This window comes from Lissotriton helveticus, chromosome 3_2 (genome assembly GCF_964261635.1).
Source record: "Lissotriton helveticus chromosome 3_2, aLisHel1.1, whole genome shotgun sequence".
In the NCBI taxonomy this organism is placed as follows: domain Eukaryota; kingdom Metazoa; phylum Chordata; class Amphibia; order Caudata; family Salamandridae; genus Lissotriton; species Lissotriton helveticus.
In genome coordinates this window covers 31,014,239-31,032,197 of record NC_136062.1, presented here as the reverse complement: position 1 = coordinate 31,032,197, position 17,959 = coordinate 31,014,239, and the positions used below count along the sequence as shown (strand labels likewise).

The 17,959-nt window shown below is 49.6% G+C and overlaps 1 protein-coding gene and 1 long non-coding RNA gene across 3 annotated transcripts in view; one reads left to right on the top strand and one right to left on the bottom strand.

The window, feature by feature from the left end:
• The window catches only part of SLC30A4 (solute carrier family 30 member 4), a 287,690-nt gene extending 279,111 nt beyond the window's left edge, over nucleotides 1-8,579 (bottom strand). Inside the window, exons 1-2 of one of the 2 annotated variants that reach the window (XM_078684769.1) lie at nucleotides 7,956-8,579; nucleotides 5,957-6,103 (exon numbers count right to left, since the gene is read on the bottom strand). In XM_078684769.1, coding sequence (XP_078540895.1) covers nucleotides 5,957-6,103; nucleotides 7,956-8,331 — 523 coding nt within the window. In that variant the 5' untranslated portion in view covers nucleotides 8,332-8,579. The remainder of the gene's footprint in view (nucleotides 1-5,956; nucleotides 6,104-7,955) is intronic. The other variant, XM_078684770.1, reaches the window with a different exon arrangement.
• Nucleotides 1-17,959, top strand: part of LOC144826444 (uncharacterized) — a 120,933-nt gene that overhangs the window by 81,281 nt on the left and 21,693 nt on the right. The gene's annotated exons all lie outside the window — the stretch shown is intronic.

Genomic DNA, 17,959 nt, shown 5'->3' with positions numbered 1-17,959 from the left:
GGCGGCAGACCCGTAAGCAGAGAACGACCCGGGACCAGGGTTCAATTCCCGACGCGGCAGGGTTGTGGACCAGGGTCAAAACGGAATCGATAATTCTCTCCTCGGTGCCTACTCTAAGCAGGGAACACACTCGGCAACTCTGGGCATTAAGCTTGCCTCATCTCTACAACGGCCCCCCACAGACGCCGGGGATGCCTGGTTTCACCTTGGAGATACCCAGAAAGGGACCATCTCACAGGGAAAACCAGGACGGGTTCCCCAGCGGTCTTCAGCGCCAGGATACTCCATGGAGTCGCAGTGCACTTTACAAGTACACCCACATTTACATTTACATTGTTGTTTGCCCTGGCAGTTGAGCCTCTGGCGGCCTGAGTCCGAAGTGACCCGGTGCTCAGGGGATTCGATTGGTCCTGCTCCAGAGCTGATCGTATAGCACTATAATGCGGACGATGTTCTCTTTTTTGACAGACCCGTGGTACTCTGGACTGCATATATTGGAAATCCTTAGAGTATTCGGTGGTACCACGGGGCTCCACGCAAATCCAGCTAGGTCCATCCTCTTCCCAGTGTGCGGGCATCAAGGCTGTGAATCGTGGGCCGCACAGCTGTCCCGGGCAACAGATGGCTTCAAATACCTGGGGATCTTCATTTCTCCGTGCCCCGAGACTTCATGGACGCACAATAACACCCCACTGTTAGCTCGCCTCAAAAACTAAACGATGATATGGTCTGCTCTCTCTTTATCCCTCTATGGGCCCCCCGCCATCTTCAAAATGGTTTCCCTGCCCCTGATCTTATATTGTCTCCAAAATTTCCCATATCCTATCCCCCATGCGTGGTTTGCTCAAATTAACACAATACAAAATAAGTTCCTCTGGGCCGGTTGGGATGTTCGCGTGGCTCTCCGTACCTGCACACAATCCACATATTGTGGGGGGATGGTGGCTGCTGACATTTATTCATAATATGTTGCGTCTCACATCCTTGTAATCATTGAATTATGGTATAATACTCCCACCGAACCGGCTTATGCCAATGAACACACCGCGATGGAACAAACCCCCCTACTCCACTTATTATATAGTTACAGGAGGCTGGACCATTTACCACCGGCTGGCAGGCAAGTCATAGAGCTATAGAGGGCAAAGACCAGACAGATGGGCTGGAAGGTGAGACTCACTCGACAGACTCCCCTGTGGCATGGTACACACCTCGGAACGTTTGACACACTGAGCGGGTTCCGGGGATGGGACTTAGTTGGGATCTCAACCATAGGAGATATTTTGAGGGGCACTACCTTAAAATCATTCCAGCAACTACAGGCCGACTGTGGTCTCTATAAATCTCAATTTTATACATTTTTACAGCTTTGACACACACTGTCACCCCAGATAAGAAATCTAGAGGCTCTCACCGAGTTCCAGCCCTTGGAGGGTCGCTTGTTGATGGGAGACCTTAGACTACACAAAATTAGGCAGATATACCAGACCCTGACGACACACACTCCCACCACTTTGGACAAGACCAGACTGGCCTGGCAGGGAGATATCCACAAACTGACAGAGGATGATTGGGTCAAGGTGATCGCCAGTCCGTGGGGTGGGGTGGTCTTCACACGTTACAGGCTCATACAATTAAAATATTTATATAGAGTGTATTACACGAGAGTACGACTGTGGCGAATCGGGGTCATCCAATCCCCGGTGTGTCTGCGATTTGACAGAGAGGACGGGTCCTTCTTCCATACGATTTTTTATTTTATTTAGGAGCTTATAAAGCGCGCGGCTACCACCAACGGGGGTGTCCCGGCGCTACGGACTACAGGCAGCAGAAATCACCAAACAGGTTTTCAAATTGCGCCGGAACAAAGATTCATATGCGGTCAGCCGTAAACACAATGGTAGGCTGTTCCACAGTTTAGCAGTCACAACTGCAAAGGCTCTTCCCCCCATTCTGCAGCGGCGAAAACGGGGAGGGTGGAGGAGACGAAGATGATTGGATCTGAGAGCTCAGGCAGACTGAACAGGCTTTAGCCTGCATCTGAGATAGGCCGGGCCAAGGCAGTTTAGTGCCCTGAAAGCCAGGACCAAGGATTTAAATTGGATGCCATAGGTAACTGGCAGCCAGTGAAGTTTCATCAGATACGGGGTAATTGAATGCCGATAGGGGATAGTGCATATCAGCCTAGCTGCGGCATTCTGCACAATCTGCAGCCGTTTAATCAGATATGCTGGGGCTCCCGCATACAGGCTAATAGAATAATCTAGGTGAGAAGTGATCAGGGCATGAATGACGGTCCTTCGTGAGTCCAGGGGAAGAAAAGGAAGAATTTTACTAATCATACGGAGTTTACCAAAGCATGCCGTGGTGACCTTATTGATTTGAGTCTTACATGACAGTTCGTTGTCAAATTGAAAACCCAGATTTCGAGCTGATTTAACTGGTAACGGGGGAGGGATAAGCTCCGATGGCCACCACAGTAGAGAGGGAAGTGGGGCACTTTGATTGAAGAACAGCACCTCGTTTTATCCGTATTAAGCTTGAGGGTGTTGAGGGTCATCCAAGAGGAGATGTTGGTCAGGCAGCGACTAAAGTTGGCAAGGCCGCCGTCATTGTGATTTCTAAATGAAAACACAAGCTGAGTGTCATCAGCATAGGAGATCACTCTGATCCCCCATGATTAAACTGCCTCAGCCAGAAGTGAGAGATAGACATTAAAAAAGAGAGTGCTCAGTGCAGATCTGGTCTTGTACGGCCCTACAGCCATTTTAGAGCAGATTTCGGTCATGTCTTAATGAGGGACTGAGGTGGGTGCTCCCACTGGATCCACAACTGTTTTTGTTGCATTCGACAGACGACATTGGGGGGAACCGATACAAACAATTATTATTATTATTATGGAATTTTATAAAGCGCCTGGTTACGCGCCCCGGCGTGTCCCCGCGCTGAGAGAGAAGTATGAAGGGGCCAGAACAGGGAGATTACATCAGTACTGAGCGGAAAAGATGTGTTTTAAGAGCTCTGCGGAACTTTGCCTCAGAAGGTTCGAGATGCAGCTCCATCGGAAGCATATTCCACCTCTTGGCTGAGAGTAGCCTGAAGGATCTGCCCCCCATTCGGGCTTTATGAATTTTGGGGACTGCTAATAGTCCGGTACCATAGGATCTAAGCCTACGTTCCGGTCTGTAAGGAGTGATAAGGCAGTGTAGAGGGTAGGGCGCCTTGCCCTCGATGATGCGGTGACACATACATAGTGCTTTAAAGATAATCCTTTCCTTGACCGGAAGCCAATGAAGGGATTTCAAAGCAGCTCTAGAGGCCGTTCTCCTTGGGAGCCTCAGCACCAGCCGGGCTGTGGCATTTTGAAGTACCTGGAGGCGATTGAGGCTTCTAGCTGTTATTCCCAGATAGAGGAGGTTGGAGTAATCCAGCCTTGATGTAACCAAGGCATGCACCAGGGTCTGTCTGGCACCCACAGGAAGTAGGTCCAAGATCTTTCGTAGACTCTTGAGTATACCGAAGCACATCACAACTACACGATCTATCTGGGGAGCAAATGACAGGTCAGAGTCAAACATCACCCCAAGATTTTTCGCCTGTTGACAAGGCTCTGGAGTGGAGCCCAGGCATGCAGGCCACCATGCTGAGGACCACACATCCGGACCACCACCTACCACGAGCACCTCAGTTTTGGACCCATTCAGCTTCAGGCAGTTGTCAGACATCCAGGATGCAAGCTCCTGCATGCAAGCACTGAATCTGACTGCCGCAACATCAGGTTGCCCGTGACAGTGAGATGACCAGTTGTGTGTCATCAGCATATGACACCCATTGTTCCTTGCCCTCACTACTGCCAAATGAGACCTAGCACTGGGATGGAAGGCATCATCTCCCCCGACTATAGGCAAATGGAAAACCGAATTGGATAGGTGTATGGGAGCCGAGATGGCGATGTTTGGGGCCAGGGGCTGCCCAAGGAAGTATCGTACGATATGATCACGGTGGGTGACATATCGTGGTAACGACATGCCCCCTCTGCCCAACAAGGACTTGTGAGTGGCATCTCCCGCTTCCTGCCATGGGTTCTCCATATAGCTTGACTGATCCATTGTTCCACTGGGATATATATTTTGCAACTGCTGAAGTACATGCTTTATCACGAAAGTCGACCACTGTCTGCATTTTGTTAAGTTTGTTAAGATTATTATTTTACCTGCATATGTGGCAGGGATTGTATATTGACATGGAAATGGTTATTGCTGCACTGATTGTTCAACTGCTTCGATGTGTCATTGTGGGGATGATGCCCGATGTCTTGCAAAATGAACAAATAAAATGTATTTTAAAAAATAAATAAATAATTAAAGAGGTAGGGGTAATGACGTGTTAAAAACCCTATTGAAAAAAACCTTGTCTTGATCCTCCCTTACGCCACCAAGACTGCCGAAACAGCCTTCCTGGAGTCGTTGGCCACTGTAGATGCCCTGTAGAGAATATTCAGTAAATTCCTGTACGGAAAACTGGTAGTGGCAGGGTGGTCCCAGAGATCTGACAACCCAAGGAGATGGAGAGACTCTTTGATGTTCAGAAGCCACAGAATTTTATGAAATTGGTTAGGTTCCTTTACATCCTGGTGGGAAGTGACGTAATGGGCAAGTTCTGGGGTGGTCCACAGCCGCCTCCTGTATAGCAGGGTGCATAACCTAGTTTTGCCAGTGTTACTTTTTACTATCATTTCCTGGGACAGTGGGTACAAAGAGGTGCTGGGAAGGAGGAAAGCAAGGTTGCATAGGAATTCGCTTTCAGTGATAATTAATAACTCTGCGTTAGAGAAAGCCCACAAATCCACCTCATAAAGAACCAACCCAAAGTTGCTCCACAGTGCAGGTCTTGTTAGATTAATGAAGTTCCATAAAACAAATTATCGTGTGGGACTATCGCAGCATCTGAAAAGCACAGAGTTGTGAATTGTACCCATAACAGCGATTTTCAGACCACACATACATGGTTGTGTTAGTTCAGGTTAAAGCTTTTCATGGGAACTTGGTTTTTCAATAGTCAGTTATTTCTTGACCTGTATCCTATGAAGATATTTTATATTGCACTAGTTTTCTTGAGAGGATCAAAAACAAAACTAGGTCCACATAATAGTTTATATGAAATACTGGGATCATCTGCCTTAGTTTTATTTGGCAGTTCAATTATGTGCCTGTAGTGTTTCTCCAACTGAGATAGGGAGACTAAATAACAGAAAACCTTGATTTGTTTAGAGAGCCCAACAAAGCTAGACTTAGGGCCCTCGTTGTTTAACTTCCAATCAGTAAAAGCTCTGTTTTTGCTCTACTGAAACCAGTAAATATGCCCTCATCCAAGCATTATGTATGATGGATATTGCTGTCATTTGCTTATGCTTGGAACTTTAGTTGGTGTGGCTGCGTAACCAGGATAAGAAACCAATACATACACACACACAACTTTAAAAGCGATAGGGCGGGCACCATTTGTCCCATAATAGCTGTAACCTATTTTAACTCCGCCCTTAGAAATGTAAAATTATATTTTCCCTTTAAGAGCAAACAAATTGCTTAGTATTCTCAAAGTATGCTGTAACGTGCACCATGCCTCAGCAGTCACATTTGCAGTCACATGATAAAACCAGAAACCTAGACCAAAAGAAAACATTCAACTGGAGACACACAACAGTTAAAAAGAGCCTGAATCACTGAGCATAAATTCAAGCCTTCCACCTCCTGTGAAATAGTTCTCTCACTCAGTGGCATTCCATCCCATATATTAATCTTAGAGACAAGTGAATTTAAAATACAGGCAGAGCAAACAATTATCAGAGCTAACCTGAGAATAATGCACGCTACAAATACAGTTTAACACAAACTATTTTTGCAATAGACATAAATTTACAAATGATATGCCGTGTAAATTGTCAAAAATAGCATACCTAAGCGATGAAAGCCAAAGGTGAATCTTTTGTTCGGAGATTTTTTCGATAACCACAAAGCGAGCAAAGTCAAAATAATTCCACTGAGGTCTGTCAGCATATGAAGTGCATCTGTGATAATTGCTAGACTATTAGCAGCGTAGCCACCTAAAATCAAAGTTTAAAAAAGCTGTCATTTTGATTTTAACGTCGAAAGACTGAGGCATGCACTTTAACAATTCCGAATACATAGAAAACAAAGTCCAGAACTACACATGTGGAACTAAATTATTAGACTAGGGCTTAGCCACGCACGTCTAGCACGGTTGCAAAATTGAGAAAATCTTCTTGTTCAGTGGGATAAGTGCTATGTTTTACCCGCGGCAAGTTAATTTTGCAAATAAGATATTTAATTCCATTGTTATGAAACATGGCGAAAACAAGATAGTAATGTGATACCATGTTAGAAGTGCCTATCCTCGACAGTCAGCAAAGACAAGGACTTAGGCAGTATTGATTAGGAAGGTTTTCATCAACATGTCCTAAAGATCAAAGGTCTGACCTTGATGCCAAGGCTTTACGGAGGTTTTTCATTTGCAAACAATGGCTGTATTGAGGCTGCCTTATATTCCTTTTTGATCAAAACAAGACTAGGGTATAGGATTATGCATGCAACATGATAATCTTCAAAGACAAACAAACAAAAAGCCAGAAGGGTCAAAACCTCAAAAGGCCTGCACACCACCCATAAAAATAGTTATCACAGTATTTTTCTCAAATGAAACATCCATGATAAACACCACAACTGAGTCAACTCCTGCAATGTCACCAGGTATCCCCGCAGTTGTATTGCTTAGTGTGACACCTAGCGTACTAGTGGTAAAGCCCATTTATCCAAAAACTAATGGTGGGGAGGGACACTGCAGTGAATACATTTAATGCTATATTGTCAGTCTGCTTACAATTCCCTGGGCTCGTTTCAGAATGAAATCACAATGTCAGATAAAAACTTTATTGTTTTGGTTAATTATTAATTTACAGGTTTCCAAATATTTAAAGCCATCTTTGATATTATAAATCTCATCTCATTCGTGTACATAATATGGCTTAACTTTCATGTTTCTCATACCGTTGACAAAGTACAATTACTAAGAATTTCAGGCCATCAGTCGGCCCTTCAATAGGAGTGTTATCGAATAAACCTGTGGGCTATGAAAAGTAATACAGTTTCTTGGAATCATACAAATCTATCACAAAAAGCGGTACTATTAATGGAAGATTTACCAAATATCAGTGTCTGAAATTAAAAGTCTGGAAACATCATACACAAGAAAGCTCGTATTGCGGATTAGGGTTTTTTGACCGCACTCAAAGATTCCCATTGAAGCCCCAGTGCAGATCAGCTGTACCCGACCATGCCCAAGTCTCTAGTGGTACCACTACACAAAGTGTTCCAGGGTACTGCAAAAGGGACCAACATTCTAAAATTGCAGGCAAGTGTGTTTGTGTGATCTCAAGCGTGCAACAGGTTCTCTCAATAACTGAGAAGATGTGCTGATGCTATCAAGCTTATGATTATGACTGGGGAATTGCGCCCTCCCCACAACCCAGTCTGTTCTCATTATTCAAAAGGGTCGCTAGGTCACATTTACATTTGGCTTAATGAAATCGTGACCTCTGCAACACTCGCCCCGAAAATTGCTCCACAAACACTAATACGCTTCGCAAGCTAGGAAGAGGGTGGCTGCCCTGACGGTGAACAGCGCAAGCTGCTTTTGGTATAGATTCCAGTGGTGGAAAATAGGGAGTACAAGCTCATCCTGACTCATGCGATGGAATGTCCCACGCGCTGAAAAGTAGCAGTCTAGTGCCTCGTTAAGATACTGCGAGAGCGCTTTCTTTCCACTGGACCAAGTTCGCCCCACCAGTCCCCCCTCGTGATTGATTAGTGTGCCCCTCAAGAGATACAAAGCAGCAGCCTGCCCCGCAGACTGGCAGTGCCGGTGAAAGCGCACCTTACCCACTAGCTCCCCCACCATGAACACCAGGTAAAGCGCAGCCGCCGCCACCAGCCTATTGCGGACCCGCCGCTGCTTGGACAGTTCCCGGTGTTCGGTGCAGCGCTCGCAGGGGGAGGGCTGGGCGCAGGCGTTCGGTAGGTCTCGGTCCAGCAGAGAGTCATCGTCGGAGGAGAGAGTGCCTCCCTGCCCGGGCGACGCCGCCACCACCACTCGGAGCTCGCTAAACCGAGGCAGGTCCTCATCGTCGGCGCCCCCGGGATCCTCGCTGAAGTCATACACGTTGTTGCTGTCGCTGAGGTAGAGCGGCGCGTCCCTCTGCCTCAGCAGGGACGACTTGAAGCCGTCCCACCAGGCACCGGTAGAGCGCCGAGCCATCTTCAGGCGAGACCAGCGGCGCGCGGGGCATAAGGATCCGTGGGCGCGCGCCTAACGATCCGCGGCCCCAGTCACGCGGCGCCTCAGGTGAGACGGTGAAAGATACTTGATCCCCTTGATTTACACTGACAGCACAACAACATCGCCGAGTATCGGCTGAGATCTCAACTCTCGCGGTATTTTGTATTTAGGGCACTGCGAGAATTCTACTGTGGAACGCTGTGAATGATTATTATCCCGTGACAACTGATAGCTGCTGGAATGAACTCTTCGTTCAAAAGTCCAAGAACAAGGAAGACGCAGCGAAAGCTATTTTGTTTCTATTCAGATATACTTTTCGGAGGAAAAATGTTGTGTGGCCATTCATTTAGAGAGAGATTAGCATGATACAATACAAACACACAAGTTGATCGATTTCTTGTTTCCGTGCATTTCATAGTAAAGCCCGAGTCCAGGGACGCAACTGGATCAAAACTTTGAGGAGGGTTCATTTTAGGAAGATGCCAAACAGGATACGTTTCAATAATTCAGTCAGTACATGAAAGACCCCTGTACTGGCCAAGTCCTAAGCAGCGCTGTGTTGTATCTGGTTTATGGTATTCTGCATCTTTCCTGATAGGTGTACTGTGTGGAATGACAATTTAGAGAACAAATGGCTGTGGCAATATAGCACAGGTCAGCACCTCAGTATTATCTTCCAATAAGTATTACAGTATATACATACGTACATGCTTGCTCAATGTAAAAACACTGTGCCACTCACCCAATGTTAACACATATAGAGAAAAAACAAGTTCTATCCCTATAATTCAAGACAAAATATTGGTTACAGAGCACAGCCACAAGTTAGTCAACCGACCTTGTTGTAAGTTAATTTTAATGAACACTGCACCAGGCAATATATATAACAAAGTAAGCAACCTTTTGAGTACAAAAGGCAAACACGCAAATGAAACCACCAACAACGGACACTAGACTGTTTGCCCTTTGTACTCAAATGGTTGTTTATTTTTTTATATATATATTAAATATCATTTTATGTTTCTGCTTCTCGCGCTGCGAGAAAGCAGAATAGTATGCCTGGTTGGGGGTGGGCGGGTGGGCAAGTCGGGGAGGAGTGGCTTGCCCAATGTTATGGGCCCTGACTGTTTGGTCGGCCCTCTGGGACCGGCCAAACCAGTCATGCGCCCTCTGGATTTTCTCTATGAAGGCTGCATGCAGCCTGCATAGAGAAAATGGCCTCCCAACAAGCGCCCAGCTGGGCGCCGTCCGCACTGTCGTGTTGTGGTTAGGCCTGAGTGCACACAAAATGAGACCACACGTATGTACAGTTGGTGGTCAGTCAAGTGCCTGCCACGCCCGGGGTCCTGGGCCTTTTATTGCTAATCAAACGTGCCCTCCATCTGCACGTCGGGCGGAGCCATTAGACCCACGCTTATGGGGGAAACAAAAGCAAACACAGTAACACTGTTTGTGGGCGATGGTTGCGCCCACCTAGCACAACATTACATTCCTCCTTTACCCTAAAAGAGAAAATGAGCATAAACAAAACATGACCTCATGCGTCAACTTTCAGCTTACAGTTTCTGAGACTTTCAAAAATGCAAAAAGAACAGTCTTACTTATGAGGTGGTTGCAGGGGCAGCTCGGGCTCTCTCAGCGTCCACAGCAGGCCACGAAGTCTTGGTATTTCTGGGATGGCTTCGGGCAGGGGCGCAGATTGTACCTGCTCTGACTACGCTCACCCATATGGGTGGGGGTGAGTTTTTCAGGGTCTTTGGCTGCAATAGTTCCGGGTTGGCTTTGAGAAGGCTGCGGTTCATGTTCATCCTTGACTGGTGGGGCTGGGTCTGCTTGCGGAGATTCTTCTTTGCTGAGGGTGTCTTCTCCGTTGGTTCCTTGTGGGCTTTGGGTCAGTCTTGGGTATTGCGCCGCTGAGTCCGGGAAACCATCATCATCTTCCTTATCCAAAAGTCTTTTGAAGAAAGACACGTTTCTGGTGACCGTTTCTCTCCCTCTTCCTGCAGTGATCATGGTGCCATTGACGCTGGTGACGGTCCACGGGGGTAGCTCAAACGGGAGGCGGAACTTCCCACCCTGGTGGCGATCTTTCACTAGCACTCGGTCGCCCACTTGAATGGGGCTATCTGCGGCTCTCCTCCACCTTGACGCCTCTTTGTTAGACTTGGTTCGCTGTTCCATGGACCGGTTGTTCGGAGTTGGGGCTGAGGCCCACAGGGGATGGTGTGGGAGAGTATCCACCACTGCTCTGTTGAAACAAAGGCGGCTTGGAGGGATACCAGTGGTGCAGTGGGGTGTCAGTCTGTACTCTCTCAGAAATTGGAAGAGGGCCAGTTCGAGGTTTTGCCATCGGCCATGGCAATTTGGATAGTCTTATTTAGAGTTCTCATCAGTCTCTCGACCTCGCCATTGGCTTGGGGCCACCTTGGGGTTATCTTCCGGTGTTTGATGCGGTGCGATTGGAGATATTCTGCCAATTCACTGCCGTTGAAAGGAGGTCCGTTGTCAGTGCGTAATTCCCCTATGAGGCCATGGGTCGCTATGACCTTCTCCAACTTTGGGATCACTTCGGAGGCTGCAGTGGAGGGCAAGATCTCAATTTCGGGGTATCTTGAGAAGTCGTCAACTACAACAAACATGTACCTCCCCCCGGGAGGCTGGCGAAGTCTGCGCTGGCTCGTGCCCACGGGGCGGTCGGTCCTTCTTCTGTGATTACCGGTGCTGGGGGGTTGGGCAGGCTGGTGGCCATGCATACTGGACATCGTTGGATGACTTCTTCGACCATCTTGTCGAGGCCTGGGAACCAGAGCTTGGTTCGAAGGCGATTCTTTGATTTCACAATGCCTTGATGGGCGCCATGGGCTAGGAGGGCCGCTTGCTGGGTGAGGCTGTCAGGCAAAACTAGGCGGGGGCCTCTTAGGAGGCAACCTTCTGGTGAGATGGATAGTTTGTTCTGGACTTGGTAAAGTGCTCTTAGAGTGGCTTGGGCTTCTATGGTGCGGAAAGATGCCGGGCTCTGTAGTGGTTTCCAGTTTCCTGACTGGATGGTCTGGATGGCGATTTGCAGACAGTCATCGTCCTTGGTGGCTCGTGTTATGTCTTCAAGGGAGATTGGCAATGGGCTCGAGCGTTTTACAATCAGTCTCACGTACTCTTCCGTGGCATCGGCTTCCGCGGCCTCCGTGTCAGTGACTGGGCGGGCATGTCGTGACAGATAGTCAGCGGGGTTTCTGGAGCCTGGTCGATACTCCACTGTAAACTGGTATTCTTGGAGCTGGAGCACCCATTTCTCGATGCGTGGAGGAGGCCGTGAGGAAGATCCTTGAAACAGCGGGAGGAGTGGTTTGTGGTCTGTGATTACCACAAATGGGTGTCCGTACAAGTATATGTGGAAGTGACGGCACCCCCACAGAATGGCGATGGCCTCTCTTTCGATTTGTGAGTATCTTTGTTCTGTCGCAGTGAGGGTCCTGCTTGCGTACGCGACGGGCACCCACTCTCCACATGATTGTTTCTGGGTCAGGACTGCACCGAGGCCGGTTGGACTGGCATCTACCACGAGTTGGGACTCGTGTCGAGGGTCGAAGTAAGCCAGGGTCGTGTCTGCAGAGAGGGCCGCTTTGGTCTTCTGGAAGGCCTCCTGCTGTTTTTGTCCCTATTCCCAGGTGGCTGTGGACTTAGTGAGGTCACGAAGAGGGCCGGTGAGGTCGGACAGGTATTTAATGAAACGTCCACAGTATGTCACCATCCCAAGAAAACTGCGGACGGCGGTCACTGACGTCGGGGCGGGGGCCTCATGGATGTCTTTGACCTTGTCCGGGTCCGGCCCAATGCCCTGGTCGGAAAATCTGTATCCGAAAAAGCTGATGTCCTTCCGGAGGAATTCGCACTTCTCCCTGTGAAGGGTCAGACCCCTCTCTTGTAGCCTGGCAAAGACGGCTTGGAGGCGTTGGATGTGTTCGTCCAGCGTTGCTGCGTGGACCAGGATGTCGTCGCTCACGTTCAGTACGCCGTCCAAACCTTGCAGGACGTTTTGAATGATGTTCTGGAATACTTCGGCTGCGCTGGAGATCCCGAAGTTGAGTCTGGTGTATCTCCACAGGCCTGCATGGGTGGAGAAGGTCGTTATCGGACGGAAGTCCGAGTGCAGAGGGATCTGGTGGTATCCGGACCTCAAGTCCATCTTCGAAAACCACTTGGAACCTGACAGCTCCCCGATGATGTCGTCGATGGTTGGCATCAGGTGGCGTTCTCTTTTGATCGCAAGGTTAGGGATGCGCATGTCCACGCAGATCCGCACGGCGTCTGGTTGTTTCGGTTTCTTGGCCACTACGATGGGCGACACCCACGGAGTGGGTCCGCTGACTCTCTCTATGATCCCGGCTCTCTCGAGCACACGCAGTTCGGCTTCCACTTTGGGCCGCAGGTGGAACGCTATGCGTCGGTGTCTGAGGGCCACAGGAGCGACTGAGTGATCTATGTGCAGGCGGACGGCGGGCCCTCGCAAACAGCCCATTCCGTCGAACAGTGAGGTGTGTTGTAGTACGAGATGGTCGAGGCTGTGGGCTTGGACCGTAAGGGCGAAGTGGATCAGCCCAAGGTCTTGGGCGGTCCGGCAGCCGAGCAGGAATCCGGATCCTTCTTGCGACACATAGATTTTAGTGTCCACTTGATGGGAGTCATGTGAGACCGTTGTCCGGAACACTCCGCAGAGGCGGAGGGGTCAACTGGTGCCATAGGCGTACACCTGTACTCTCGTGGGATGGAGCACTGGTGGTTCGCTTAAAGTCCGATACACGCTGGCTGCCATTAGGTTGATTGTAGCCCCGGTGTCGATGAGGGCTGCTGTTGCTTGATCTTGCACGTTCACTGTACACATAGGTTCTGCGGATGGCGTTGGAGCTAGTGTGTTGAGCATTCGCACCGCGTGGACGGAAGCTGTGTCCGCGTCGTCATCGTCCATGTCGCTGTTGGCGGCGATATCTGGCATCGGTTCTATTTGTCTTACCCTTCGGGGCGGGCCGTTGTTTTTTTTTCTCTGTGAAGACAAACACACACTCGCAAAGTGGTTGGCTTTTCCGCAGGCGCTGCAGATTTTTCCTTGTGCAGGGCATGCTCCGCTGTGGGGGTTTGCTCCTCCGCACCACATGCAGGGGCGGTCATGAAGTGGCTGGGCTGGGCTTGGCCGAGGTCTTCGGGGTGGTTTAGTGCGCATGTCCGCGGTGTTCGTTTTGATGGCGCACACGGGTTCGACTTTGATTGCGACTGTCGGTTTGGGCTCCATATGTGCTGCTCGAGCTTCCGATAGTTCTTTAGATCGCCCGAGCGCTAGGATGTCGCGCATGGGCATGTTGTCCGTCTCTAGGACTCTTTCTCGTAGCTTCGAGGAGGCGCTGCCTTGTATAAACTGAGCGCGGATCTCGTCGTCCACATCCGGGAGGGTGCACGTGCTGGCCAACTTTTTGAGTCTCGCGTAGAAGACGTCGACGGACTCCTCAGGGAGCTGGCGGGCTTGGCGGAGTAAGAATCGCTCGTAATCCGCGCTGGCGAAAGGTTCAAAGTACTCTGTTATGGCGTCGCGTAGCGTGGTGTACTTCCGGGGCGGGCCGCCTTCCACCACGTCCTTCGAGATGTCGTGAATAGCTTCTCCTCCCAGGTGTAGAAGCATAGCACGCCGCCGCTCAACTGCGATGTCTGCCGCCACGAAGTAATTTTCCAGGCGTTCTACCCACTTCTTCCACCGGGCAGCTTGGGAGGGAGGCGTGCCCGTGACTGCGAAGGGCTCCAGCGGCGGCACCGCGGCCATGGCCATCGAGGAATGCGGGAGGGGTCAGCCGCTATGAACACACACAGGCACCGGGTGGCCGGGAGTCTAGTAATGCACTGGGGGCGCTTGCAGGGTGTCCCCGAAGGCAGCAGCGAGGCTTAGCAGCGTTGCACGCGAAATGCGTGTAAAATGGCAGGTGCGCCTCACGCGAGATGCGTGGTATATAGTAGGCGGGTCGCAGCGGTGCACGCGGGAAGCGTGAGTGATGGCGAGCGACGGGCCCGGCAGGCAGGCGTTGCGTCGCGGCTTCACAGCAGGCGAGTGCAGGAGCACGGCTGGGGCCCAGAGGCGGGGCGCACGCACCTGAGGCTTCGAGGCCGGTTCGTCAGGGTGAAGGCGGCGGGGCCGACTGCAGGCAGGTGAGGAGACCGCTGCCCCGGAGGCTGGACACTGCAGCGAGGCAGGGCGGCCGGGCGGCAGGGCGCCGGAAGGCCGTGGCTGGGCCTGCTCTCGGCGAGGCAGGGAGTCAAGTGCCGGGTGGCCGGGGGGGCACCACCGGAGGGCTGCGCAGTGGCTGCAGGGCGGGCCGCACGGCAATGGCTCGCCCAGTGTAGAAGGGCAGAGTGCGGCACGCGATGGGGTGGCGAGACCACCTCGTCGCCAATGTCGTGTTGTGGTTAGGCCTGAGTGCACACAAAATGAGACCACACGTATGTACAGTTGGTGGTCAGTCAAGTGCCTGCCACGCCTAGGGTCCTGGGCCTTTTATTGCTAATCAAACGTGCCCTCCGTCTGCACGTCGGGCGGAGCCATTAGACCCACGCTTATGGGGGAAACAAAAGCAAACACAGTAACACTGTTTGTGGGCGATGGTTGCGCCCACCTAGCACAACATTACACGCACCAATCACAATGCTGCCATTGCAGGGTTTTGATTGGCTTAGGGGAGGGGAGGGAGAATGCCTTCTTAATGTTCCTGCCAGAGGCAGGACAGCAAGAAAACAGCAGGAAAACGCGGGCGCGGGACCCAGTAAGGTACGTTTTTTTATCCCCCCCCACGTGACCCCCCCTACCCGCGAGACATGCGAGCCGCGACTGAATGAGGCGCTCCTGGTGGGGCCAACTACAGAACTTACTACAAGACCAACTTAACAACTAAGATCAATAAAACCTTCATCTATAAGCTAACCTCGGCTACTGGATTTCCTCTCTACATAATAACATATTTTTGGCGATGATTTGGCGAAAAAACTCAGTGTGCAAGGTGTTTTATGAAGCTATTCTACAGAAAGAAACTGAAAAGACTACAAAGAAAATCTCCAAAAGAGCTTCTCACCCGATATATCTCTGAATACTAAGGTGCCTTGTATGCCTTCAAGTAGAATAGAGAACTATGAGGACTCTGAAGTCACGGTTCACTATGCACCTTAAAGCAAATTGGAGGACTCTGAGGAAATACATAAACCTTACGATTGTGTAGAAATGAATCCCATGCCTAGGGCGGCGTGGACTGCCATGATGGTAGACCTCTAGGGGGACCCTGATCAAACCTCCCAACCAGCTGAACAGCGAGACACACCTCAAGCAGCAGTGAGCATCTCTAGCCTTTAACTACAAAGTACAGTATATTCATAGATAGCGTAGGCCACATGGGAAGAATCACCTCCTGTCAGAAATCATGCTGCTCTAAGGGACTGAACGGACGTACGGGGGGAGGGATATTGTTTACCTTTAAAGTAGTGTTTACACTTTCTGGCATTGCAGTTGTTATCTACCACAAATATTTGATGTGCCTTTACTGATGTTCGGTTTCAATGACTGAATTGTGCATGGAATATTTGGAAGGTCTATACTTTAATTTGTGATGTAATACTGTGTGTTCTAATGGAAACTAAAATTCAGGGATTTATTAAAATATCTACTTGTCCATGGGGAAGGTTGCTTCATAAATCTACTTGTCCTGTAACAAAATCCACTTTGGTGCCATGTAGTGCTGCTACAAATTATGGGAGCAATCTCATTATATAAGAGCTTTTATATAGCCTCTCTGATTATGCCAGGGCATATCCCATAGTAGTGTTTGAATACTGGTAATCATTTTATGTTGCCACGTTTCCGCAGATCCACATACTGTGACTGAATATGGTGGTAAGCAGTAGTTCCAGGCTTGGAATGCCCTATTGAGTCTGTGCTAACCTACTAACTTGCATGTTTTAGGGTTTTCAACAAATATTCTCTAATCTTTCCCATATTGAGAAATGTTGGAAATTTACTCCTGAGGGTGGCATACGTAAACCTTCTTTCAGAGTTGGGAAAAAAGTAGTTGGAGGGAAAATGAACTTTCAAACATCCAGGTTTTCACATGAGCAAATCTACACATGAATATTTGCTCATGCTAAAATGCAGTTCACAAATATTTTGTAGAAGTACAATTTCTTGCCCTACTAATGTATATTCTTGTGAATTCACGAAAGCCATATACCAAAGGTGCACTTTTGAGACTTTCTTTAATAATTGGGCCCCTAATTTGGTCTGGCGTTAACCATGACCTTTTGTGTTTATTAAAATTCTCTCTCTCTCTCTCTCTCTCTCTGAATCGGCTGGCTTCACTGTGAGAGACAGCATTCTGCTCTTTCACAAGGAGCATATCGGTACACAAAGTAGTTTTGTTCAGTGCCAGTAACCAATGTACGCAGTATGATGAGCTGTCCCTTGGAGGGAAATTCTTGCGCATGAACAGAAGACACTAAAATGGAGTCTTGAAGACTCATGTGCATGGCATCTGCTTGCTTGAACTAAATCAAGTGTTTTTAGGTCTCGCCTACGCAGTGCGCATGCGCTGTATAGGAAAGAGACCGCTTGAGATCGCTTTATCTCTCTAGGCAAAAATGTGCACACGTTGCATTGCTTTCAATGCAACGCGCGCACGTTTTGTTGATTTCCTTGTGGGAGCACGCAGGCCCCCTTCTCCCCCCTACTGCCGCGCAAGGTGCGCGCCTCCCCCTGCTGCGGCGCAAGAGGCGCGTGCTCTTGTTTGCTTCTTGGCAGTGGCATGCGTGTGTTTGCTTAGCCTCAGCTAATCTTGTTTGCAAGTGCCTGGGAACGCCGGAGAGTAGTGAGCGGTGAACACTGCTAGCCATGCGGCTGCCATGTGGGAAGCAGCGTGCGCTGGAAATACAGATGCAGACTCGGGATGAGATCGAGTTAGGCTCATCAGTCGCACGGGATGTCTCAGTGACGAGGCCCGCGGGGCAGTCCAGCTTCCTTCCAGAGTGTAATCTACTGCTCCAGGTGGCGAGGAGGATTCCGGGGAAGGCGTCTGCTTGATTTATTTCTTGGCTAGCTTTGACACGTGGCTTATGTCTGGCAGCACCTGTGGTACGAGCGAACAGGTGGTCCATTTATCAGATCAGCGCTGCATGACTGCCAGGGGCAGTTGGACTCCATGTGTGCGTACGCCAAAATGTGGGAGATGTTTAATATTGGATACATGATATCAACCTTACCCACACCTACAGAACAGTGTGGTCTGAACATGCATCACATAAATGTCAGCCACCGCTTCCAGAACAGGACTCGGTACATTCTCCTTTGCTGTGCCTGTGTGTATGCTATACGTGCACCTATAGAGCTATTTAAGCTCTATTGCGCCTCCCGGGCACAGGCGCCATTGCGGGGGCCGAGGCGGGGAATGCTAGCCATCCCAAAGGGCGCAGGCATTCCGTGGCTCCAGCTGACACGTTATTACAGCAGCTTTGAGTGGCAGCTCCGGGTTTCCCCGTCGCCAAACTTCTGGTGCGAGCATCAGCACTTGGTATGAAGTGAGAACTTGTTTTTAAT